Source organism: Dasypus novemcinctus, chromosome 2, assembly GCF_030445035.2.
Source record: "Dasypus novemcinctus isolate mDasNov1 chromosome 2, mDasNov1.1.hap2, whole genome shotgun sequence".
Taxonomy (NCBI): Eukaryota; Metazoa; Chordata; class Mammalia; order Cingulata; family Dasypodidae; genus Dasypus; species Dasypus novemcinctus.
Window position 1 is genome coordinate 55,309,109 of NC_080674.1, and position 26,472 is coordinate 55,335,580.

The 26,472-nt window shown below is 39.2% G+C and overlaps 2 protein-coding genes across 3 annotated transcripts in view; one reads left to right on the forward strand and one right to left on the reverse strand.

The window, feature by feature from the left end:
- Window positions 1-26,472, reverse strand: part of CDC20B (cell division cycle 20B) — a 72,067-nt gene that overhangs the window by 35,325 nt on the left and 10,270 nt on the right. For both annotated transcript variants that reach the window (XM_058309020.2, XM_004483488.3), the window contains one exon: window positions 707-935. In XM_058309020.2, coding sequence (XP_058165003.1) covers window positions 707-935 — 229 coding nt within the window. The remainder of the gene's footprint in view (window positions 1-706; window positions 936-26,472) is intronic.
- Window positions 18,353-26,300, forward strand: GPX8 (glutathione peroxidase 8 (putative)). Its single transcript, XM_004483487.5, has 3 exons — window positions 18,353-18,595; window positions 19,163-19,424; window positions 23,224-26,300. The coding sequence occupies exons 1-3, from the start codon at window positions 18,392-18,394 to the stop codon at window positions 23,385-23,387; spliced, it is 630 nt and encodes a 209-aa protein (XP_004483544.1). The 5' UTR covers window positions 18,353-18,391; the 3' UTR covers window positions 23,388-26,300.

The window sequence follows — 26,472 nt, forward strand, 5'->3', positions numbered from 1 at the left end:
AATATTTCAAATGAGAGGAACAAGAATTAAATCACAAGATGATGGGTGGCACATTTTGCTTGTGAAAGAAGGGAGTAAAAAGATGGTGCTCAAATGACAAGTTGCTTATGGTCAGTGTCTGTAAGTGGATCTGGGTCCCTGCCCATCAGATCAGGGATTTAGTGTCCATTTGCCATCCCTGCATCAGGGACAGGCATCACGCTGTCATCTTCCCTTTTCTCCTCTCTCTCTCTTCTCTTGCTTCCTTCCTTTTATTATACTTTGTCTTCCTTTTAGCCTCACCTGTATTCATCTTTTTTGTATATTTTACACCTGATCTCTCATTGATGATATATATTTTTCTAAACTGCTGTAGACCAAGAATCTTACCAGAATCAATGGAGTTCTATACTTTGCCAAATAAGGACATACATATATTTGTGTGTATATACATATATGCATACATACACATAGTAATACATGCTTACATCTCGTTACATAAGTGATCATCTACCAGTGCAAGATTCAGAAACACAATCAAAGCACAACACACTTTCTTTCATGGGTTTCATGCCCCACCCCTGACTTTCATATTCAAAGGTAAAAGAGTAAAAAAGGAATTGACTAAATGTGACTCTAAGTTCTACAAGAGAAATATTCTCTCAGCTGTACATCCTTTTTTAACATATTGTAACTGGGCTATGGCATTATATTCCTATCATCTTACCTAGAATAAATGTCTCTTTCTCAGGTGTTTTCTTCAGCTCTGATGCAGAAGATTCTGGGAGGTCAGTAATTGAATGCTCTTCCCCAAAGGAGAGGGCTGCCAAATCCCTGGTTTGACTTTGCCGCCATCTTGTGGTAATTGGGCTACTGGCACTAGGAACCTCTGCTGAAAGCCTCTTCGCAAAGTTGCTCTTAAAGTTAGAATATGTAGTGTTAACTGCCTCAAATGCCTGTTTAACAACAACAACAAAAAAAGATGTAATTTATAGTGCCTTCAGTGATGCAAAATTAAAAATTTCTTAAAAGAGAATGACTCATCCTGTACAAAATAAATAATATATATATGAGATTTTTAATTCTTGAAACCTGTGAGAATTGCATTATATATGGGCATATGCATTATGAGCATATTGTATGCAATAATGGTCAAATATATTATATGTAAATATAATAATGGGCAAAATAAAATATACCCATATACTCATACACCCATGCATCCATATATCCAAATATCCATATATTATATATTACTCCTCCAAAATACCATAACTTACCAATAGTCATTCCTAAAGAGTCTCAAGATATACCAATGTAGCTTAGGGAGTAATTATATTTATGGTTATTACTATCATATGTTGATATAAAATCTGAAGTAAGAAATAACACAATATACTGAACATACAAGATGTTTATATAAAATCATAAAATTTCAAATCTGAAAATAGCAATTTTCTAGTCCAACGTCTTCATTTCACAGCTGGGGAAACTGAAGCCTAGTGAAGTTAAGTAACTTGCTAAACAGTTGTCCATCCCCTTTGAGAAACTCAAGGAGGTCAGTATTTAGAGATCTTGTAGTAGTAAACCATGCCATGCAGTTATGCAAAATTAAAACACAAATTAAAATGACAAACTGGGAATGAACTATTTGTAACATAAATGACAGGCTTTACATTAATGCCTGTGTATAATGAGCTTTTACAGAAATTTGAAAGAGTTTACAAACTCAGTAGAAAATTCGGTATAGGACATAAAGCCAATTCACAAAATCTATGAAAAATATTCACCCTCACAATAATCAAAGAAATGCAAATTTATAACGAGTTATTAGCAGCAATTTTTGAAAATGACAGTCCCGGGAAACGGACTTGGCTCAATGGTTAGAGCATCTGCCTACTACATGGGAGGACCACAGTTCAAACTAAGGGACTCCTTGCCTGCCCCATGTGGAGCTGGTCCACCCGCAGTGCTCATGCGTGCAAGGCATGCTGTGCCACACCACGCAGGGATGTCCCCCACGTAGGGGAGCCCCACACGCAAGGAGTACGCCCTATAAGGAGACCCATCCAGCGCAAAAGAAATTCAGCCTGCTCAGGAGTGGCGCTGCACACACGGAGAGCTGACGCAGCAAGATGATGCAACAAAAAGAGACTCACATTCCCAGTGCTGCTGACAAGAATATAAGCGGACACAGAAAAACACACAGCGAATGGACTCAGAGAACAGACAACTGGGGGGGGGGGCAGGGGAAAGGGGAGAGAAATCAATAAAAATAAATTCTTTAAAAAAAAATGACAGTCCCTTGTGTTGAAGGTGCTGTAAATAGACACTGATGGGTGTAGATTAATATTTGGAAAGGACAATATGATAATGTGTGTTAAATGTCTTCATATATGTGCATAACCTTCATTTACTTAGCAATGTCATCTCCAGGAATTTAAGAAATAAAGATGTGGGCAAAGATGGAGAAGAACATCCAGAATCTATTGAGTGCTCACTATGAAGAAGCTCCTATGCTAAGGGTTTTATACACATTTGCATTTAATCCTTAGAAACAACTTGTGAAGCAGCTCTGTTATTTATTCCCTTTTTATTAATGAAGACATTGAGGTTCAGAGTTAAACAAATTACCTAAAACCACACAGTGAGTAAGCAGAATGCTAGACTATAACTCCATCTCTCTAACACCAGAATCCAGGTTCTCAACTGACAGCATGAGAGTGTATATTGCATTATTGCTTATAGGGGCAAAAAGGTGCAGGGGGAGGAAAGAAGAGGGTCCTAATTGTTTACCAATGGAGAATTGACTGAACTATGACAGCCATAGAAGAGAACAGTCTTATCATTAGCATCATTAAAAATGGTGGCATGGGACAACATTCCATGATGAATATGAAAATGCTTACAATATGTTGCTAAGTGAAGAATGGAGGCTATGAAGCCGTTTTCCAATATGGCCCCATTTCTGGTACATAATGGAAAGGAAGAAGGAAACATGCTAGAATGTTGAGCAATAAATATTGGTTTTGTCTGCTTTTAAGTGTGTGTGAGAGTGATGGTCCCACGCCATTTGCTGCCCACCTGCTGACAGTCACACTGAGTTTTTTCTCTCACTCCAGAGGGCTGGACAAGGTCTCTCCTTCGCTGCTGTTCTACAAGTTCTCCTTCAGAAACTGCACTGAGGGAAAACCCTCCCCAGAATAAAAAAGAAGCCGGCAGCCTGAGGCCACAGCCGTTGTAAGCAGTGTTGTTTGGGGTCAATTGTCTGCCTTCTAGTTGTTCTACCCTTGTTCCTGATCTTTGAGTAAGAAGGAGAAGGCTGAAAAGAGGGATAGAAAGAGGCCTGTAGATATAAACTGGGCATCTCAAACTCAAAAGCCTAGATTACAGAACAGTACAATACGTGTGGTGATGAGAGAAGCAGCCCATGGAAGGAGAAATGAGGCGCTCTTGAGCTTCCACTTTCCCACTTTGTCTGGCTACGGAGACTGGCCCCAGGGAGTGACTGGTGAGAATCACCCCAACGGGTTCCTGTTTTAGCTGACTGTTGCCAAGTAAGAACTTCGGTCAGAGGGGCACGTTGTCCCATTTTTTAACAGAAATTGGAAATTTAGATTTTTCATGTGAATTTTTTTTAAGTTTTCGACTGATTCCGGTTTTTTAAAGCACTATAGAACTAAGCAGAGCTTGTCTGTGGGCCACATTAAGGTTACAGGCTCCACCGGCAACCTCCACGATACTAGCCTCATGCTTCTGGGTGCCAAGAAAGGAAGAAGCCACCAAATTTGAAGATCTATTTAATTCACAGCAAACATGACAGAGAAAGAAGATGCAGCTGAAAGTTTTCCTCAGAGTCCCAAAATTTAAATATACATTAGAAAAACAAAGTAATCCTGAGATTAAAAGAGGGAAAATAAAGAAGAGTCAAATTCAACGATGTGTCAGCTAAAAGAAGGGATCTAGAAATTTCATGTTAAAATCTCACTCTCTCCTGGCAGGTCTGGTTTTCTCTGACTCAACCCCTCTCACTCTCTTCATACTCTTTCCCCAGCAGGGATGCTCTTCCTTGTTTTTCTGCCAGGTTAACTCCTAGCCCAGGGTTTCTTAATAAGAATTGAAATGTTTAAAAAGACATTATATTGGGAAACGGACTTGGCCCAGTGGTTAGGGCGTCCGTCTACCATATGGGAGGTCCGCGGTTCAAACCCCGGGCCTCCTTGACCCGTGTGGAGCTGGCCCGTGCGCAGTGCTGATGCGCACAAGGAGTGCCGCGCCACGCAGGGGTGTCCCCTGCATAGGGGAGCCCCACGCGCAATGAGTGCACCCTGTAAGGAGAGCCGCCCAGCGCGAAAGAAAGTGCAGCCCACCCAGGAGTGGCGCCATACACACAGAGAGCTGATGAAGCAAGATGACACAACGAAAAGAGACAAGATTCCCCGTGCTGCCTGACAAGAATGCAAGAGGACACAGAAGAACACACAGTTAATGGACACAGGAGCAGATAACGGGGCGGGGGGTGGTGGTGAGGGGAGACAAATAAATCATTTTTAAAAAAAGAATCCAGAGACAATAAGCCATTTTATTCTTTCTTCTCCATTAAGAACAATTCAAAAATTAGACAGAGTACAATAAACATGTTTACAGAAACTGGAAAGTGAGGCAATAAGAGTGCATCTGTGGACTAGAGTAGACTTAACTGTTATTCTACTATAGACTTACTACTATAGACTTATTCTAATTCTAGCAATGAAAGAACTTATATCATTGATATGGAGGCAGTGGCCACCAGAGGTTCTGAGGGGAGGGAGAGGAAAAAAAAGGTGTAATATGGGGACATTTTCGGGACATGAGAATTGTCCTGAATGGCAGTGCAGTGACAGATACAGGTCATTATATATCTTGTCATAACTTACAAAATTGTGCAGGAGTGTAAACTACAATGTAAAATATAATCCAAGCTTAGCGGCAATGTTCCAAAATGTGTTCATTAATTGTAACAAAAATACCACAGTAATGAAGGATGTTGTTAATGTGGGAAAATGTGGGAGGGATAGGGAGCAGGGCACATGGGAATTCCCTATATTTTTTATGTAACATTTATGTAATCTAAGCATCTTTTTAATAAATAAAAATAAGAAAGTATATTTTTTTAAAAAGCTAAAAAAATAAATAAATCAAGACAAAATTTAAGCTGGAAAAAAAAGAGTACATATGGACATCCTAAAAAATTACTCATTCTCCTGAACCAGATAAATGAAATCCCCATTTGACAATGCTTCTAGAAATTACTACCTGTTAGTGAGTTATGGAAAAAACATAAATGAGGAAAACGCCCTTCTACTTCAGATACATTATTTCATGGTTTTCAAAAGAAGAAATAAGTAACTAGAAATAAAGTTTGCTGCCCATGTCCTAATGGCACATGTCTCGCTGACTGAACATTAGCCTCGGTGAACGCCCTGATGATGTACTGCAGGGCTTTGCCCTTGGTCTTATGCTGTTTAACTCATTATCAGATGAGATCCGGCATGTTCAGGGTGGTACAGCCATAGACTAACTCATTATCAATGGCTTGAATGGTGATTTATTTATCAAAATACTGATTATCCTAAATTGAAAAGATAGTTAAAATATTAAACAATGGAAAGAAAAAATAAGATTCAGAATAATGTCTGTAATGAGGACCAAAATCAGCAAAATTAAATTCAATAAAGTCCTGAATGATATTGCAGGGACAGATGCAGGACATTATATATCCTGCCATAACTCACTGACTAGACTGGGAGAGAATGTAAACTACAATGTAAACTATAATCCATGTGGTGCGGCAGTGCTCCAAAATGTATTCACCAAATGCAATGAACGTGCCACACTGATGAAAGCATTTGGTTTTGTGGTAGGATGGGGGCGGGGATGTGGGATCCTCTTACATTTTTTAAATGTAACATTTTGTATGATCTACGTATCTTTAAAAAAATAGGGGAGCAGACTTGGCCCAGTGGGTAGGGCATCTGTCTACCACGAGAGGTCCGCAGTTCAAACCCTGGGCCTCCTTGATCCATGTGGAGCTGGCCCACGCGCAGTGCTGATGTGTGCAAGGAGTGCCGTGCCATGCAGGGGTGTCCCCACAAAGGGGAACCCCATGCACAAGGAGTGTGCCCCATAAGGAGAGCCACCCAGCGTGAAAAAAAATTCAGCCTGCCCAGGAATGGTGCCACACACATGGAGAGCTGACACAAGATGACTCAACAAAAAGAAACACAGATTCCTGTGCCGCTGACAACAGATGCGGACGAAGAAGAATACACAGCAAATGGACAGAGAACAGACAACTGGGGTGGGGGGAGGGTAAGGGGAGAGAAATTTTAAAAATAAATAAAATCTATTAAATTTTAAAAATTCAATAAAAACAAATGAAAAATCTCATTTAAAATTTTTTTTCATTGCACAGGCATAGGATAGGAAAGAACTGGCATGAAGTGAAAAAGACTGGTAGTATAAGTCAACTGTATGGTAAAATCACTTTTTTTTAAGTGGTGAAATTTTCCATCCCATAAATGGAAAAACAGTTTCCAGAACAAGAGTGAGTGCATGAAACCCCACTGTCTCCACACGGGTCAGAAATTATCTGGAGAACTATATCAAGTCCAGAACTGTTCTTTAAGAAGAGAGATGGACAAGCCAGGATTCAAAACCAGAGTTTGTTTGGAGGAAAGAGACCATAATGATGGGAGATGAGGCAAAACAGGAGAGGAGGAGCATATGAACAGAGAGAGGGAACAGACCATGTTTAGTCAAGGAAAGAAGAACCAAAAGAAACTGCCTTCAAATTTTTAAAGGGATGTGATTAATGATTTTTTTTTTTTTTAACTTACTTTGTATTGTTCCTGAGAACAAAACCAGAAACAAAGACTGGGAAGAAGGAAATTCTTAATCAACATAAAGAACTTGGAAAGTTAGAGCAAAATTTTCTGTAACACTTTGAATATAAAGTTCTCATTCAGTCCCTCCACTAGGGGCACATTGTTTGTAGTGATACCGATAAACATTTTTTTGTTAATAATTAGGTATTTTAATGTCCATTTTAAAACCTGTTTTAAATTTTTCAGTGTTGACAAAGTTTTCTCTTATAAAAAATAATTCAAGTAAAAAAAATTCAATTTAAATAAAACATAGTATGCAAATATGGCAAAAATCACAGAGGTGGTATACAAATGACTACAGCTTATATTGTGCTATTTCATCTTCAACATTTTTAAGCTTTTGTTCCAGCCTCCATCTCCTGCTGAGGAAATGCCTGTCACATATTTTAAATGACTCAAGTATTTATTAACAGAGAGGAAGAGGAAGATAAGAAAAATAAGACAAAGAAGGGAAAAGGGATGAATGACTTGACACTCCAAGCATATCAGTTTGGCTTGTTTACCTTTAGCGTTCACTATTGACACTAAATTGGGAGGAATTCAGAGCATCGGAGCCAACAAATAAATAGAAAGGAACTTAGGTTAAAAATAAGGTCAGGAAATAACAAAATGCAACAACCGGGAAAATAGAAACAAATATATATAGTGATAAATAATCTGACACACAAATATTCAATGAGTGCAGAAAACATGGGCATTCCAGGAAGACTTGCTGGAGAGGCCAGCACCTTTGTAGAACCACATGACAGAACCACAAGTAGCAAAGATGAGTCCATTAGCTCTCAAGTGTATCCCCTCAACTCCCCTTCCTTAGCCTCTGAATGTCTCTTCTTCCCATCCATCCCACCACCATCAGCCCAATGCAGCAGCATTCTGTCCACAAGACATTGCAAATTTAAGGTCTCAGTAATGTTTCAAATTAATCATGAAGACCAAAATGTTCACCTTCTCATTTTGGAAGCTCCAATACTTCCACATCCTAGTGGACAGTACAACCTAAGCAAAAATTGTCCAGATGATTTTCAGATAGAACTTTATCCTTTTTTACTCCTTGGCCAGCTTCTGCTATGTGGGCCTTGAGAGCTTCTTTAGCATCTATCACTTTCCTCCTATTGCTTTGACCAACGCGGCTTTCATTAAGACCCTGTCTTTTCTCATTCTTATTCCTTTGCAGACTTCTGTGACCCCTTACAGTTAGTTTCTGTACACATGGCCAAGTGTTTTGTTGTTGTTCTCTACTCTCTGTCCTCTCTGGACCCTTACCATGATTTCTTATAAAACTAAATGTCTGATTAATCAATTTCCTCACCAGAGTACTACAGCAATCTCACAATGTTTTCTCCTAAGTAAACATACTCTTCCTATCACAGAGAAGTGGTTTAATGTAGTCAGATCATTTTGGTTATTCAAGTTGAAAATCCTAAACTCTAGTCTTGGGGTGTTCCACTTACTAGTTCTGTGACCTTGGGTGAGTTAACTTCTTCCTGTTTCAAATAATTACTGTATATACTAAAGAAAAATGTATATACTAAAGGGAATTGCCTTGAAAAAAAGGGTCAACTCGGACCAGCAGAATATCCCTGTCTACATATAATAACAGGAGTTAAAAATGCTTTTTGACCTAAATCAAGGGGAAAATGGAAAGGACAAATGAGTTTATATGGCTATGAGTCTCTAAGAAAGAGTCTGGAGGTTATCAGAGGGGTTGCCCTTATGCACACCTGAGCAGAGACTCAGAGACAGATAAAGTAGATACAACCCCAGGTATTGGTTCTTCTGAGGGCTAAAGAGGCTGACAGGTTTTATAGTCATGGTAGATGGAATTCACTGCCATGTCAGTTGGCCCTTCTTTGGAGTTCGTGTTTCTGCGTGATGGAGCTGGACTCAGATGGGATCTCTTTTTACAAGCCTTTCCTGTTACTTTACCAGAATTGTAGTTGGTGCTGGGGTTTAAGATATATCTAGGGGATCTGAATCTCTGGACTGACCATATGATAGCCAGGCCCTGAGCCTCAACAGACTTCAGCTCCTACACTCTGATTTATTGGACTTACCCCACTCAGCTAACATGAAGTTGAAGAATGTCAACCACCACACCATGGAGCCAAGAGTGCCTACAACTGAAATCAGGAGGATTGCATCCAGCATCCATGTGGAATCTAAGCCCCCTTTTGACATAGATGTGGAATGGACACAACCAATCCAAGGTCCACAGGATGGAGGAATACAGTAAGGATTAGAGTGGACTTACTGATTTTCTATTCATGAACTATTGTGGTTAGTAATCGAAGAAAATGTGGCATTGGTGTGGAAAAAGTGGCCATGGTGGCTGCTGGTTGCGGGGAATGGGAGGAAGAGATGAGATGTGGAGGCATTTTCGGGACTTGGAGTTGTCCTGGGTGGTGCTGCAGGGGCAATTATCAGATATTGTAGATCCTCCCATGGCCCACTGGATGGAACGTGGGAAAGTGTGGGCTATGATATGGACCATTGACCATGAGGTGCAGTGATGCCCAGAGATGTATTCACCAAATGCAATGGATGTGTCATGATGAGGGGGGAGAGTGTTGCTGTAGGGGGGGGAGTGGTGGGCTGGGGGTGTGGGGGGTGAATGGGGACCTCATATTTTTTTAATGTAATATTTTTTAAAAATTAATTTAAAAAATTTAAAAAAATAAAATAAAGGGAATTGTGTGCAGTATAAAGCTTTTTACAAATATTTCATTTATTTAACTCCCAAGTTATTTACTATCTTATATTTTCACATGTGTTATCATTTCCAAGATTGATTTTAAACTTGTGTGGGACAGGTTCCATCACTTACATTTATTTGAATTCTTTGCAGTGCCTGAGTTGGTTGATTAACTGAATCAACTGTTTATCCCATTCTTGACCCAGTATCTTCCCCCAAGTTTGACCTTCAACTTATCAATATAGTCCCCTCCTTTAGAAAGTCCTCCTTGATCTTAAAGAACACTGGTAGTTTTCTAGCATACTATCCCCTATGCAAAGAAAACTACGTCATTGATACATTTACAGCTAAGAATGGTTTTGGTATATACAGAACATGAAAACAATGATGACATATCCCCAGAAGGCTGAGAAGTTATGACATCAAAAGAATAGAAAACTACAATGCATTGCTAAAAGAAATCAAAGAAGACCTAAATAAATATAAGGATATTCTGAGTTCATGGCTTGGAAGACTAAATATTGTCAAGATGGCAGTTCTACCCAAAGTGACTTACAGATTTAATGCAATCCCAATAAACATTCCATCAGCCTTTTAAAAAGAAATGGAAAAACCAATTATCAAATTTATTTGGAAGAGAAAGGAGACTTGAATAACTGAAAACATGTTAAAAAGGTAGAACAAACTCGGAGGACTCTCACTTCCAGGTAAATCATATTACCTAGCTACAGTGGTAAAACCAGCATGGTACCAGCCTGGTACTGGAATAAAGATAGACATACAGACCAATGGAAACAAATTGAGAACTCAGATCTGATTGTTTTATTTCTGATTGTAAAAATTACATTTTGCTTTATTCAGAAATCTCTTGAAAATTTGTACAACATAATTTTGGCCTTATCAAGTCCATTCAGCTCTGAATCTTTTGATGGAAGTTTCCCTATAAACAAAACAAAGGACTAGAAACTATCGTAATGATTTTACCAAAATAATATCACCCTACGGGCTCTGACTGGGTGGTCAGTCAATCTCCTCCCAGAGGTAACCCCTTTGTTCCCCCACCTCAAAGCACAATAATAATGGGATGGGTTTACATAGTTCAAATTACAGTAGTGTTCTAGGAATTAATCCTTAAAACTCAAGCTCCTGAAGCCATTTGCCTGTACAGTCAGAGGTGTTGGTTAAAATATCTAGTATAGACATAGGAGACATGAAACACTCCCATTTTGGAAGACAAAGGTAAACCAAAGAAGCTTGCTGTTCTGAAAACCAAAAAAAAAAAAAAAGAATGAAGTCTAAAGCAGGGTATCCCAACCAAACTAGAGATATTATTAAAATGCAGATTTGGGCGACAGACTTAGCTCAGTGGTTAGGGCGTCCGTCCACTACATGGGAGGTCCGCGGTTCAAACTCCAGGCCTCCTTGACCTGTGTGGAGTTGGCCCATGCGCAGTGCTGATACGCACAAGGAATGCCATGCCATGGAGAGGTGTTTTCCGCGTAGGGGAGCCCCACGTGCAAGGAATGCGCCCTGTAAGGAGAGCCACCCAGCGCGAAAGAAAGTGCAGCCTGCCCAGGAATGGTGCCGCACACACGGAGAACTGACACAACAAGATGACGCAACAAAAAAAAAAAAAAGAAAGAAACACAGATTCCCATGCCACTGACAACAATAGAAGTGGACAAAGAAGACGCAGCAAATAGACACAGAGAACAGACAACCAGGGTGGCGCGGGAAGGGGAGAGAAATTTTTTTTTAAATGCAGATTTGGATTCAGGAAGTCCAGGGAAAGGCCTGAGATTCTGCTTTTCCAACAAGTGTCCAGGAAAACGTAATGCTGCAGCTCTAAGGATCACACTTTTGAGGAGGGTAGCCTGAGAGTTTAAGTGACATGGTAGTGTTAAGGTGTAATATAAACACAGGAATGTTGACTTTTTTTTTAGGAATGTTGACTTTTTAAACAACTCAGCCAGAAAACACCAACTTAGAATTATCACCATTAATAAGTAATATGGGAATAACCAGCAAGATGGTGGCAAAATAAGGAGCTCCTAGAGTCAGCTGGTGCCACAGGGCAGTTATTAATCACCCAGAGCTATCTAAAGCACTTGTTTGGGGCCTCCAGGAGACCAGAAGAGCATCATGCAACATCCTTCAAAAAATGGAAGGAGGAGACTGCTCATCTGCAGAGAGTTGAGCGCTCCATGCCACAGGGGCCAGAGATCCTCCACTGGCAGCACAAGCCACCTTGGGAGCCATTCTTTGGCTGGAATCAGAAGCTCCATTCCCCAAAAATGGGGAAGGAAGAGATGGTTGGGCACCAACTTCAGCTATTGAATAGCAAATTCAGCCAGCTAAAGTATAATCCTAAGAACAGCTAAAGTTTTAACTTGTCCAAGTCAGAAAGAGACCTGTAGCTGCCATTTTAACTCCACCCCTGGCAAGAAGGGAAGCAGCGTGGACTGAAATTTCAGTGCTGGTAGGGACCGGCTTCTTTCCACCCAGATCAGATTACAACTCTAGCCTAAGAACCAATTTCACCTCAGTCAGGGAGGAAGCTGGCAGGACCTGCATCAGCCTTTCTGAGAAAATACAGGGCACCCCACAGAGGATGGTGATCATCCTGCTCTGGTGGTACAAGACACCTCAGGAGCTATTATTCTGTAGAAGTTCCATTTCCCAAAAATGGGAGGAAGAGATGGTTGGCCACCGACTTTAGCTACTGATTAGTAAATTCAGAGGCTAACATAAAACTTTAAGAACAGCTAAATTTTGAACCTGTACAAGTTGGAAAGAGGCCAGTAGCCACCATTTTTACTCTGCCCCTGGCATGATGGGAAGCTGGGTTGACTGAAAAATCACAGTGACTGTAGGGACTGGCTTCTTTCCACTGAACTACAGCCCTAGCCTAGGCTTCAGCCCCACCTCTGTCAGGGAAGAAGCTGGCAGAACTTGCACCAGCCTCTCCAGGTAACTGCAGGTACATTCAGCTGGTACAGACTGGATAGTCAAAAGTCTACTGGAGCAACTGCAGTTGTTTTGGACCCATATAGTATAGATTGCTGCCCACATGCAGCTCCATCCCCAACCCAGGGCATGAAGCCTCATCAGTATCTCTGGGCAATTACAGTCTAGGCCTGCACAACTTGGATTATGACACATGGCTTGGCTCTGTCCCTACTCCTGGCAAGGAGAAAGGTGGGAGAAGGTTCATCAGGCCCTGGGGCAATGCAGGCAGCTTAGCCACTACAGCTTAGAGCACCAGCTACATCCTTGGCTCCTACTACATAACCAGTAAGGGAAAAGGGCAATAAAGTCCTACTAAAGAGAGAAATTGCACCCAGAATAAATACATCTAGTAAGCCAGATGCCAAGACACCAATAAAAAATTACAATTCATACCAAGAAACAGGAAGATATGGCCCAGTTAAAGGAAAAAGGTAAACCTCCAGATGGCAAAAAGGAGTTGAGACAACTAATCATAGATGTGCAAGCAAATCTCCTCAATAAATTCAATGCAATGGCTAAAGAGATTAAGGATATTAAGAAGACACTGGGGAAAGTGGATTTGGCTCAATGGATAGAGCATCCGCCTACCACATGGGAGGTTCAGGGTTCAAACCCAGGGCCTCCTGACCCATGTGATGAGCTGGCCCACATGCAGTCCTGATGCGTGCAAGGAGTGCCCTGCCACATAGGAGTGTCCCCTGAGTGGGGGAGCTCGATGCACAAGGAGTGCACCCCTTAAGAAGAACCACCCAGCATGAAAAAAGTGCAGCCTGCCAAGACAGGCATGCACACACAGAGAGCTGACACATCAAGATGATACAACAAAAAGAGACACAGATTCCCCATGCTGCTGACAAGAATACAAGTGGACACAGAAGAATAGGCAACGAATGGACACAGAGAGCAGAAAATGGGGGGAGGAGGGGAATAAATAAAAAAGAAACCTTTAAAATAAATAAATAAATAAATAAACCTTTAAAAAGAAGACGACATTGGATGAGCACAAAGAAGAATTTGAAAGCATACATAGAAAAATAACAGATCTTACAGGAATGAAAGGCTCAGTATATGAAATAAAAAATACACTGGAATCATATAATTGCAGATTTGAGGAGGCAGAAGAAAGGATTGGTGAGCTTGAAGAAATGGCCTCTGAAAATGAGCATACATATGAAAAAATAAAGAAAAGATTGGGAAAAATAGATCAAGGGAACTAAATGACAGCAAGAGACATGCAAACATAAGTGTCAAGGGTGTCCAAGAAGCAGAAGAGAAGGGTAAGGGGGCAGAAGGAATATTTAAAGAAATCATGGTGGAAAATTTCCCAACCCTATTGAAGGACATAGATATCCATGTCCAAGAAGCACAACATACTCCCATCTGAATAAATCTAAATAGACCAACTCTGGGACACATACTAATCAGAATGTCAAATGCTAAAGACAAAGAGAATTCTGAGAGCAGCAAAAGAAAAGCAATGCATAACAAATAAGGGATATAAGATTGAATGCTGATTTCTCATCAGAAACTATGGAAGCAAGAAGGCAGTGGTATGATATATTTAAGATACTGCAAGAGAAATACTTACAGCCAATAATCTTATATCCAGCAAGATTGTCTTTCAAAATGAGAGCAAGTTTAGAATGTTCACAGATAAACAGAAACTGAGGGAGTTTATAACAAAGAGACCAGCTTTGCAGGAAATACTAAAGGGTGTACTACACAGTCTGAAAAGAAAAGCAAGGAGAGAGAGGCTTGGAAGAGAGTCTAGAAATAAAGATAATATCAGTAAAAGTAACTAAAATGTCAAAAGAGTGGTGAAAATTAAATATGACAGACAAAACCCAAAGGTCAAAATGGGTCAAATAAGAAATGCCTTTACAGTAATAACACTGAATGTTAATGGATTAAACTCCCCAATCAAAAGACACAGATTGGCAGAATGGATTAGACAATACGAGCCACCTATAAGCTGTCTGCAAGAGACACCTTAGACCCAAGGATACCAATAGATTGAAAGTGAAAGGCTGGAAAAAAAATATTCCATGCATGCAGTTACAAAACAAAACAAAACAAAACAAAAAAAACCAAAGTATATTTATATCAGATGAAATAGACTTTCAAAAACACTAGTAATGTGCAATCTGAGGAGGAAGTCAGGGGTAAAAAATTCCATTTAAAATAGGGAATAAAAGAATTAAATATTTAGGAATAAACTTAACCAACAATGTAGAGCACTTGTATTCAGAAAACTATAATGCATTATTTAAAAAAATCAAAACAGACCTAAATAATTGGAATAACATTTCATGCTCACGGATTGGAAGATTAAATATCAGTAAGATGTCAATTCTCCCAAATCGATATACAGATACAACACAATACTGATAAAAATTCCACCAGCATTTTTTAAATCATTTAAATTTATTTGGAAGGGTATGGGGTCCTGAATAGCCAGAAACATCTTAAAAAGGAAGACTAAAGTTGGAGAGCTCTCACTTCTGGACTTTCAATCATAATACCTAGCTACAGTGGTAAAAACAGCATGGTACTAGCATGAAGACAGACACATAGACCAAACTGATGGTTCAGAAACAGACCCTTACATCTATGGTCAATTAAATTTTGACAAGCCTGTCAAAACCACCCAGCTCATGCAGAACAGGCTATTCAACAAATGATGCTGAGAGAACTGGATAGCCATAGCCAAAAGAAAGATAGAGGACTCCTATCTCACACCTTATACAACATTAACTCGAAATGGATCAAAAACCTAAATATAAAAGCAAGATCCATAACGTTTCTAGGAGAAAATGTTGGAAAACATTTTCAAGACCTATTGTTAAGTTGTAGATTCTTAAAGGAGATAAAAGGAGGACTGTGATGGACTACTGATACTTAATGTATGAAGAAGTGTTGATCAACTTTACTGTAAAAGTGTGGAAATGTATAGAGTGGATGGTAACACATTATAGTGGTTTATAAATGGGAATTTGGCTGGAAATGGTAGTCTAGGGATGTAAATGTCAACTGAAAGAAAGCTAGAGAATAATATAGGGACTGAATAACAGTAAACCAGAAGTGGATGAGAATTTTGGTTGATGGGACAGATGCAAGAGTGTCCTTTGTGAGCTAGAGCACAGTGATGTACATCATTATTGCAGGGTAGTGGGAATGTAGAGAAGCATGGGAAAATTACAACTGGAGTGACCTATGGACTGTGGTTAACAGCAATACTGTAATACTCTGGCATCTATGCCAAAGACATACTGTGTTGATAATGGGAGAGTATGGAAATAGCGTGCCAATGAGCCATAGTTAGTAGTAATAGTCTGATAACATTATCTCAGAATCTTAAGAATATTCCACCATAGTGTGGTGTGTTAATAGAAGGATGTTGTATGGGAATGCTGCACATGTGCATGGATGTTTTGTAAGTTCACAATTTCTGTAATAAAAACATATTTTAAAAAACAGTAATAGGGTGGGTTGGGGAAAAATACACCAAATTTAAGATATGGAATAGAGTTAGTAGTTAAGAATTTGATGATATTCTTTCATAATTTGTAACAAATGTCTCACAACAATGCAAGGTAACATTGTGAGACAATGCAATATTTTAAATGAAAAAATGTATGAACAGAAAGGAAACTGAGAGCAAATACATTAAGCAGTTTGATAGGGAAAAAAAGTGATATGCCTTGTGTTGTGCACATTGTTGTTCTTTACTAGAAATTTTGCTTAAAAGGGAATACTTTATGCATAATCATTTTTTGTTGTATCCATTCTTATCAGGCCATGAGAATGGGAGTAAAATAGTTTCTCTGTTTTTACACGCCTAAGCTCTGTGTTTGCTCAACCACCCCCAAGTACACACACCCTGGTGGCTACCCTAAGAGCTGGGCAGTCTCCTAAGTACATCCTCCAAAGCTCCAGTCACCTACCCACAAGCATCTCAGCTCATTCTATGCACTTCCCTATCACCTTCTGGAAGTACACTAACAATCAGGCCCAAGTAAGACAAAGCACATTCAGAACTTGTGTCTTAATCAGAACAAATTCTAAGATGACTGAAGGAACCATGGATTTTAGGATAAGCAGCCCTCAATTGTTTCACCCACACCTACCCTTAAAGTTCAAGACCTTTAGCAACAGCAAAGTTAGGCCTTCTGTGGCAGGCAATAACACAAGGAAAAGTAAAGATAAAAAATGAAGCAATTAAGGGGTTACTTGGTTGATAGACAATGGGCATCAGCAACTGGGGAACAAGCCCACACCACCCCGGAGGACTCGGGATGCCATTGGAGGGAAAAGAGGAGAACAGGATCCCTTGACTGAAGGAACAACTGGACGTGTATGTATCTGAGATGGCATCAGGAGAGGGGACCACCCTCTCCTGCAGGGAATTTTGGGTTGATCCCTGGGTGATGTTTCAGGAGTTGGTGACTTTGGAACAGGGAGGCCACTAAGCAGTAATGCAGGACACACCCAGGATTTCCACCTCTGTGGGCAAGGCAGAGTCACTAGGGCTCTAGGTTGTCCCTCCAGGGCAGGGGGTCCAGTCTGATCTGGGAGTCGCCACCCAGCACCCACCTGCCTTCCACCCTGCAGCACTCAACACCTGGGCACACAGTCCTCTGCAGCAGGGCTGCCAGCCTCAGCCTCAGTCTCCAGTGTTAGCCCCACGCTGCGCCCATCACTGGCCTGTGCTGACACCTCTAGGCAAAATTGTAGCAAGCCTTCTCAGAGGCTTAGATGTTCAACCTTTAACCCAAGCTGGAATAAATGGAGACTTCATTTGTTAATTGTTTCATTCAAAAAAAAATGAAGCAATTAGATGCACCCAAGTAGAATTACCCAATAAATAGAATTACCTTATTTCATTGTTAAATTTCCTACTTTATTACAGAGTTCAGTATTTGACCATCCACAGGTTGCAGCCAATGAGTGAGGCATGGAATGATTTTAGTGGGCCAGAGCCAGGCTGTTTTAAAATGCAATAGACCTGGCTGCACTATAGTTCAAATGGAAAGTTTTCAGGAAATTTGTTACGTTCATGTGTATGTGTGTATTACCAGGTATTATTGTAAAGTACATTTACAGATAATTCATGATCAAAAAATTGAATTATAGCTTACTTATGAGAGAAGAGGGGTTTTTTTAAAGCCTGAAATGCTTTTATTTATTTTCACTATATTCACCTGGTATTTCATTGCTTTAGCTAATCAAGGTGAGGATAAATAGCCTTTTCAGATATGCCACTGCTCTTTCCACTATAAATTCCTTGTACTTAAATGGTATATTTAATCCATACATATAATGATAGACTCCTTCGGATCACACATCATATTAATAGATCACATGTAATCTACATTCTAAACCATTCCTGGTTATTAGCTACCAATCCCCTATATCTGACCAATTGCTCTGTAAAGACACTGATGCTCTCCAGCAGTGAGCACTTGACAGCTTTCAAGTTACAAGGGCACCATCTTCTGGTGAAATGTTTTCATTGTTGAAAGGATGTTAAAGAGCTACCAAAAACGACCTGATTTTTTCTAGCAAAAACTGTAATTGATACCACAAATACATTGAAATTCTTTAGACCTCTTTATTTCTTTCAGAAGTTTAACTCCGTTCTTCTTCTAAGAAGGACGTGTCTATTCCTCAGCAGTGAAAGGAGATAGTCTGTCCTTCCTGGTTTTCCGTTAAACTGAACGGGTTTCAAGTTTCAGCTCCTCCTTGAATTCCAGCCTGCTGAGACTTCCCTCCAGAGTCATCCAAAATGGAGCCTCTTACAGCTTACTCTTTAAAAAGTTCAGGGTCCAAAGCAAAGCTATTTGCAGTTTTACTGTCTCTAGTTCTATGCACAGTTATGCTATTTCTTTTACAACTGAAATTCCTAAGGCCTAAAATCAACAGCTTTTATACCTTTGAAGTGAAAGATGCAAAAGGAAGACCGGTTTCTCTGGAAAAGTTTAAAGGCAAAGTAAGTTGCATATTCTGATTTTTTTATTGTTTTTCCATGTTCTCTGTTTATTCTCTTAGTAGAATCCACTTTTTGTTGTTAAATGATCTTAAGTTAGAATTTAGCCTTCAAAATGTTTTAGAATATCACTTGATCAGAATTCTGATATTTTATGTATTTACAATAAACGGATTTGTTTTCTTAAAAATGGTTTCGTTTATGTGTTAGTACTTTAAGTTGGTTAGAAAATGTTAATAGTTGATAATGTGTATGTGGAGAAATGAATAAAATATTATTCCGTAATCTAACATTAAAAAGCACTCCATCAATGATCATACTATTATCTTTCATTTTAAAATAAAGTTTTGTAAGTACAAATGCTTTTTTAATAGTTTTCATTCAGAGTATTAACTCACAAATCTGGGTTATGGTTTTCAATAAAACTGTTTTATATAAAAAGGCAAAATATCCCTCTATGAGAAGTTGTTTTCCTCCAAAATGGTTTAGTTTTTTTCAACTACTTGCAAGATTTTTAAAAATCTTTTATTTGCCTCACTTTCCGGTTGGATTTTTTTCTTTTTCCGGGAGGTTTCACTAGTTGTAAACGTGGCTAGTGACTGCCAACTCACAGACAGAAATTACTTAGCACTGCAGAAACTGCACAAAGACTTTGGACCATCTCACTTCACCGTCTTGGCTTTTCCGTGCAATCAGTTTGGAGATTCGGAACCCCGCCCAAGCAAGGAAGTAGAATCTTTTGCAAGAAATAACTACGGAGTAACATTCCCCATCTTCCACAAGATTAAGATTCTAGGATCTGAAGCAGAACCTGCATTTAGATTTCTCATTGGTAAATATCTCCTTTGCCTCACCAATATAATATTTTTAATTACTTTTCATTTTTAAAAAAATATATACCAGGACCATACTTTCCTGTTTCATTTGAAATGCTTTATGTTAGAAAGTGTTATGAAACTATCAGAGTCAGAATCTCATCCTGTATAACTTTCTACAAGGTGTGCCTCCCTGAAATTAACGTTTTAATTTCTTGAATGGCAAAAGAAATTGACTTAAAATACTATGTATTTTATTCCTTATGAATATCTTCCTGAAGAATTTGCTTGAAGTGTGGCTGTGACCATTTTTACAAAATATCTCAATTCTTCTCTTATTTAACTAATGTGGGGAAATGTCCTTCTATTATTAAATCTGCATATTTCTCATGAGTAGTGCTGAGCATGATTAGTTAAATGTATCCTTGTGGCTAATTTTATGTTCCTTACTTATATGAGACATTATTTCCAAGAATGAATAACTTTTCTTTTTGGTATAATTTATAAAAGAATGTAATGATTTTTCTGGAAGAAGGTTGTGTTAGGTTATCCCTACAATTAGGCTAGCTACAGAAATCTCTTGACTCTTCAAGTTTGGTTAACAGAAAAGGAGTGTGGTTATAGTGGTTAAGAGCACAGCCTCTGGCCCCAGACTCCTCGGGTTCAAGTGCCTGGTCTGCCGCTGTTGCTATATGGCTTTGGACCCACTGCATCGTTTCTCTGGGCCTGTTGTCTCATTAGTAAAATGAAACTCCGCATAGTACCTACTTCCCAAGATTGTATGAAGGATTAAACATGTTGATTGTAATAGTAAAGTACTTATATCCTGCTCACTTTGTACCAGACACTATTCTTTTATTTTTTTAAACTATAGACATCATATAGCTTCTTTTTTTTCTCTCTCTCTCCCCTTCCCCCCGCCCCAGTTGTCTGCTCTCTGCATCCATTCTCTGTGTTCTTCTGTGTCTGCTTGCATTCTTGTCAGGCAGCATCAGGAATCTGTGTCTCTTTTTGTTGCATCATCTTGCTGCATCAGCTCTCCATGTATGTGGTGCCACTCCTGGGCAGGCTGCACTTCTTTCGTGTGGGGCGACTCTCCTCGTGGGGGTGCACTCCTTGTGCGCGGGGCTCCCCAACGCAGGGGACACCCCTGCACGGCATGGCACTCCTTGCATACTCAGCACTGTACATGGGCCTGCTCATCACATGGGTCAGGAGGCCCTGGGCTTGAACCCTGGACTTCCCATGTTGTAGGTGGATGCTCTATCCGTTGAGCCAAATCCGCTTCCCCAGACACTAAAGGACATTCCACTAATATCTTTTCATTTGACTTATTCTGACGATATCCACAGTAATATTTTTGCTATAGATAATTTTAGTTCTGCTAAAACTCTGGCCTCAATCAGGCAACTGGGCTTACAACCCAACAAACCAGATAATGATGCTGTATAATATTTCATGTAAGTATGAAATCATAATCTTCTAAGAAACATCCCTAAATTATAGGGAAAGTCAGTATGTAACACCTCATACCATGCATTGCAACCACAGTAAGTTTCCATTCCTTTCACTTCTGGGGTACACGGAGGAAAGAAAAGCCAGAGTACTGTGTGTTCTGTGTCCGCTTGCATTCTTCTCAGGCGGCACCAGGAATCTGTGCCACCTGGAAATAATCATTCCTCAATTATGGCACCCAGATACTTAAAATAGCTCCTAGCTTTTTCCCTGTATCATTACAAAAGCTTCTGAAATCCTACTTACCCTTTGTAATCAAAAGGGTAATAGTGATTTAAGGTTTCAGTAAAGTTAGGTGAAGCACTAACGACAAAGACTGTTGAGATTTGGCCAAATAAAAATGAGATCTTTTAAAAATGGGCAGTAAGAACATTTGGTCATAAATAGGACCATTGTATACAGGTGTGCATGTTGTTCACTAAAAAAGGGCATCGGACTGAAGAGGTACATGGGGGCTGAAACACAACCGAAGTTCCATTTGCCAAGGCAAGTGCTGAAAGCTATACCCAGTCAGAGGGGCATCTTTTTCTGACTCCACACAAAGACATCACATGAGCTAGTGAGAGCCCTGCTCTGAACGGATGTTATTTTTAGAAACACATTTTCCACTATAGAAAAGGCTATTTTTTCAAAATGATTTTAAGCAGGCTTTAATGTAATAACATGTTGCTCATAGCAAGTCATTGATATTTGATCTCATCAACAATATTAGTATCTAATAAATTTTAAATGTTTGGCATGGTATTGCATGGTATGCAAAGCACATGTAAATATTAGGCTACTTATTATTTTAGGGTTGTTTTTGTTTTTGTTTTCAGGAGGTACCGGGGATTGAGCCCAGGTAGGAGGCATGTGCTCAGCCATTGAGCTACATCCACTTCCTGAGGATTATATTTTGTTGTTTTTCTTGTTTTAAGAGGTACTGGGCATTGAACCTGGGACTTCATACATGGGAAGCAGGCATTCAAACCACTGAGCTACGCCCACTCCCCTATTTTATTTATTTTTAACCTATACTTACTTATTTTGTCAGCATAAAGCAAAGTATCTACCATCTTTAAAAATTCTAAAGTGTGTTCCTTCTGACTTCTTCAGCAGTTTTTGAAAGAGCAGTTAACACTTGCTATCTCCGCTTCACTATCTCCAAGTCCTCCTTAGATCATTTTGTTTGGCTTCTTCCTCCACAACTCCCCTGAACCCAGTGGTAGGCGTACAAGTAACTTCCGATTTGGCCTTCTAATTCTCCTTTGTAGGGTCCTCTTTTCCTGTCGATCCTTAACCCTACTGATCCCCTGGATTCCACTACATTTCACTTGGGTTCTTCTTTATTCTACCCCCTTTCCCTGGGCAACTCTCTGTCCTAAGCTCCAAAGCCATATATCAAGCCTCTTCCTCTGATTGGGTGTCACAGAGAGACCTGAATCCCACGTGTACCTTGCCATCTTCCTCCTCAAATCTGCTTACTCTGCTATGTTCCCTGGAAAGATAATACAGCCCAGAGGTTAAGAGCAAGAGTCCTGGGATAGGAAGGCCTGGTTCTACCTCTCACTAGTTGTGTAACCTTGAGTCTAGATAGGCCTCCGTTTACTCATCTATAAAATGCAGATAGTAATACCTGCCTCATATGGCTGTTATAAGGCTCATATGAGAAAATCCGTTTAAAGCATGAACACATATTACTAGGCACACAGTAGTCACTTGATAAATTTTAGTTATAATTATTATTTTTATATATATGCATATTTTTTCTCACCTTAGTCAATATGAACATAAATCCTGTATGATATAAATGGAAAAATCTATATTTCTTGCATAAATTAAGAGTTATTGAAATCATAATTCCTTAAAATAAGATAATCATTAGAATTCCTTAGTTTTCAGCTATATCATCGTGATGATATTAAAAAGCATCAATATATTTAATATGGAAAGTAATCCATACACTTCAATTACCAAGTACCTTTAGAACGTTGCCCCATCTTTAAAATTTTTGAATAAAGAAACAAAGGTTTGAACTGGTGACTAGGTACATTTTTTGTTGTTTAGATCAACAAATCCAAAGTAAACAACTGTTTCATTTCACGATTCCAAATCAGTAGAATAACCACTCAAGTCAGCAAATATATGTATAGTAAGATCCAGTTACTCAAATCTTGAGTTTTGCTTTGTTTGGGTGCTTTGTTTTTGACATTATGATAAGACTAGCAACTGATTCTAAAGTTGACACGCAGATACTAAACAGAAATGAAAATCTTGACAAAGAATTAAAATTATACTCATGCAAATATGTTGATATTTTAGATTCTTCAAAGAAGGAACCAAGATGGAATTTTTGGAAGTATCTGGTCAACCCTGAGGGGCAAGTTGTGAAGTTCTGGAGGCCAGAGGAGCACATTGAAGCCATCAGGCCTGACATAGCAGCTCTGATTAGACAAATGATTATAAAAAAGAAAGAGGATCTATGAAAATGTTATTGATCCATTAATGCAACAGTCAAAACAGGAAATGTTTTCCTGGAGACTTGGTCTCACTTTAAATGCCCTAACAAACGTGGCACTGAAGGATGATTGTTTTAAGTTAGTCAGTGGTAATGACCCGAAACAAAAATAAAGGACAAAGATTCAAAATTAAGTACATTAAATACTTAATCTGACCACACTAAAAACCTCAGAATACAAAGTCACCAACGTGCTTCACTGTCCTGTTGTTCAACTTGGATTGTCTAGGATCATACTTGATGGAAATGCTAACACACTAGACCACTGTTTGGATTCAAGAGATTTTTGGAGTAACTCATTGTAAATGGCTATTTTGATGTAATAAAACACAAGACAAATATTGGAAAATGTTAAACATAGATTCAAATCTGTAGGTACTTTTCTTTCATGTACAGGACTTTTCTGTTTTTGTTTACGTACAGGTGCCTACTACATTGTGCTATATCTGACCAAATTGTCATTTATAATTGACATTTATCATAACATTTGAAAATGCCCTCATTCATGATTTTCAATATTGCCCTCCATATTATTTCCCCAAAACAATTCAAATTCCATAAACAGAATATGAACTGCTGAGTCACAATCTTTATTTTAAGTGAAAATCCAAAGTGTATGACAAAGACCATGAGTATACCATCATTTAGTTTGATTCCTTAAAAAGTTGATTTTGGTTGTTAAAATATTCTGACTAGATTAGCCATTTGGAAGGAAGATAATGCAGTATCATTCTGATGGCTGAAATAATAGAGTTCTTAATAACTATCAAAACTCTAATGTAAAAAAGAATGTAAGAACAGTTATATGACTACTAAAATGTAGACCACAATCACTGAACACTCATTTGGTAGAATCCCAATATTCTTTCTCTCTCAAAGTCATGCCCTTTATATACTGTCAGTCTTATAATTATTGACTAACAAAACAATACTTTCCACTTGGTGAAGGTTAGTTTTTGCCTTATAAAATATATACTTACTAAATAAATGAAATAAGACTGGCAGAAAAAAAAAAGTAAAAATCCAGTAAAATAAAATTTGGCTAAGAGGGAAGCAGACTCGGCCCAGTGGATAGGGCATCCGCCTACCACATGGGAGGTCTGCATTTCAAACCCCCAGCCTCCTTGACCCGTGTGGAGCTGGCCCACGTGCAGTGCTGATGAGCGCAAGAAGTGTACTCCGGAAGGAGAGCCACCCAGTGCAAAAGAAAGTGCAGCCTGCCCAAGAATGGTGCCACACATACGGAGAGCTGATGCAGCAAGATGATCCAACAAAAAGAGACAGAGATTCCTGTGCCGCTGACAACAACAGAAGCGGACAAACACAGAACAGACAACTGGGGCGGGGGGCGGGGAGGGAAGGGGAGAGAAATAAATAAATCTTTTAAAAAAATTTAAAAATAAAAAATTTGGCTACAAAAAAGACCCAATTTAAAATAGCCTATGACTTGGCCCCCAAGTCTGAACTGATTGGCAAAATGAAGTTGCTTTTAACATCTAAACTTCTTAGAGAAACCAAAAATATTTCTTGAAGCACCTTCTGCTTCAAAATATGTCTAACCACCCAGCTATGAACTTCTTTAAAAAATATGGTATAAGAAAACAAAAAATTTGGTGTAGGTGAGGATGCAATTTCCATCAGAGGGTAATACAGTTAAAATGCTCAAAAGGATTTATAGGGATATATATATATAACAAAGATGGTTTTACCTCTAACCAGCTGCATGACATTGGGCAAGTCATTTAACTGACTTTTAACTTCAGTTTGTCATCTGTAAATAGGAGGGGGGAGGGGTTGGACTGAAATTTAAAAACCCTTCCAACTCCAACATTCAACCAACATACTTACCAAGGTGTTTTAAATGATCAGGAAAAAAATCTAAGGGCTAACTAGGATTGTTGGTGAAGAGAAGCCACCTAACAAGTCTGTCTACCCTGTGCCGTTTTACCCCAAGATGCTATTAGTAATTAGAATTCTGGGTCTTTAAGGCAAATTTTGTCCCAGGGCAACCTCTCCAAGCATTGCTTCCAGAACACTCTTGCTATGCAAGAGTGTTAGAACTTCTATGAGCTCATACCTGAGCTGTGGGACTGCCAAGGTATGTTATATGTTCACATTAGGGGTTAGAACAGAACTGTATATGCCAACACTACATGGACAACGTAGACACCCCATGACCAAGAGGTGATACTGGAGCTGCACTGGGAGCCACCAGGACCAGGGAATGCAATTCAGATGCCCATCCTGCCTGAAGCCACAAGTTCTCTCCAAAGTCATATAAATCTGGTTTCTTTGCCTATACATCGCCAATCCTGTTTGCCTTATTAGCCTGCAGTCTCTGCTACAGTCAGGACTTGCTCCTCTCCCCTTGACTTCTTCTGTATGAAGTGCAGGCAGATGGGGATTTGAAAGTGTGCCATATGTATTGCCTTGAAAGAAAACCCTGTCCATTCAGGATTCTATGCTCTAAATGGAGCGGAACAATTTGCTGATGTGCTACCATAACTCAAACATCTTGTGTAAATACCATCACACAAGCTCACGCTGAGAGAAAGTTATATCTTTCTTGAACTGAACATATCTTCCCTGTCTAGGGATCAAAAAATCTGGGACATAGACTGCTAAAAGCTGTCTGAGATGAGAAGTGTAACAGAAGAATATCGAGTCACATAGAAGGGTTTTCTAGTGTTGCCATCATGCCAAAGTAAAGAGACAAAATCAAGTGCATTTTAATTGTAGTAGATAATTCATTGACTTGAAGTTCACTTTATTTTTCTTGGAAGTGGGGGGAATATCTTATACTAAGTCCTGATTATCATCTCATGGGAGACATACCATTAGAGAGACCTGGGGACTGGAATAAATATGAATTTGCCTCAAAGTTGTACTTCATTTTTTAAAATGTTTACTATTTATAGCACATATAGTATGCATATGTGGAAAATTATAATGTAAACAACATATATACAGTGGTGGTGTTAAATGTTTAACAGCCAGCACTGGAGAGGGAGTCCTGATTTGTACCATTTGCCAATTTCCATGGTGTAAAAATT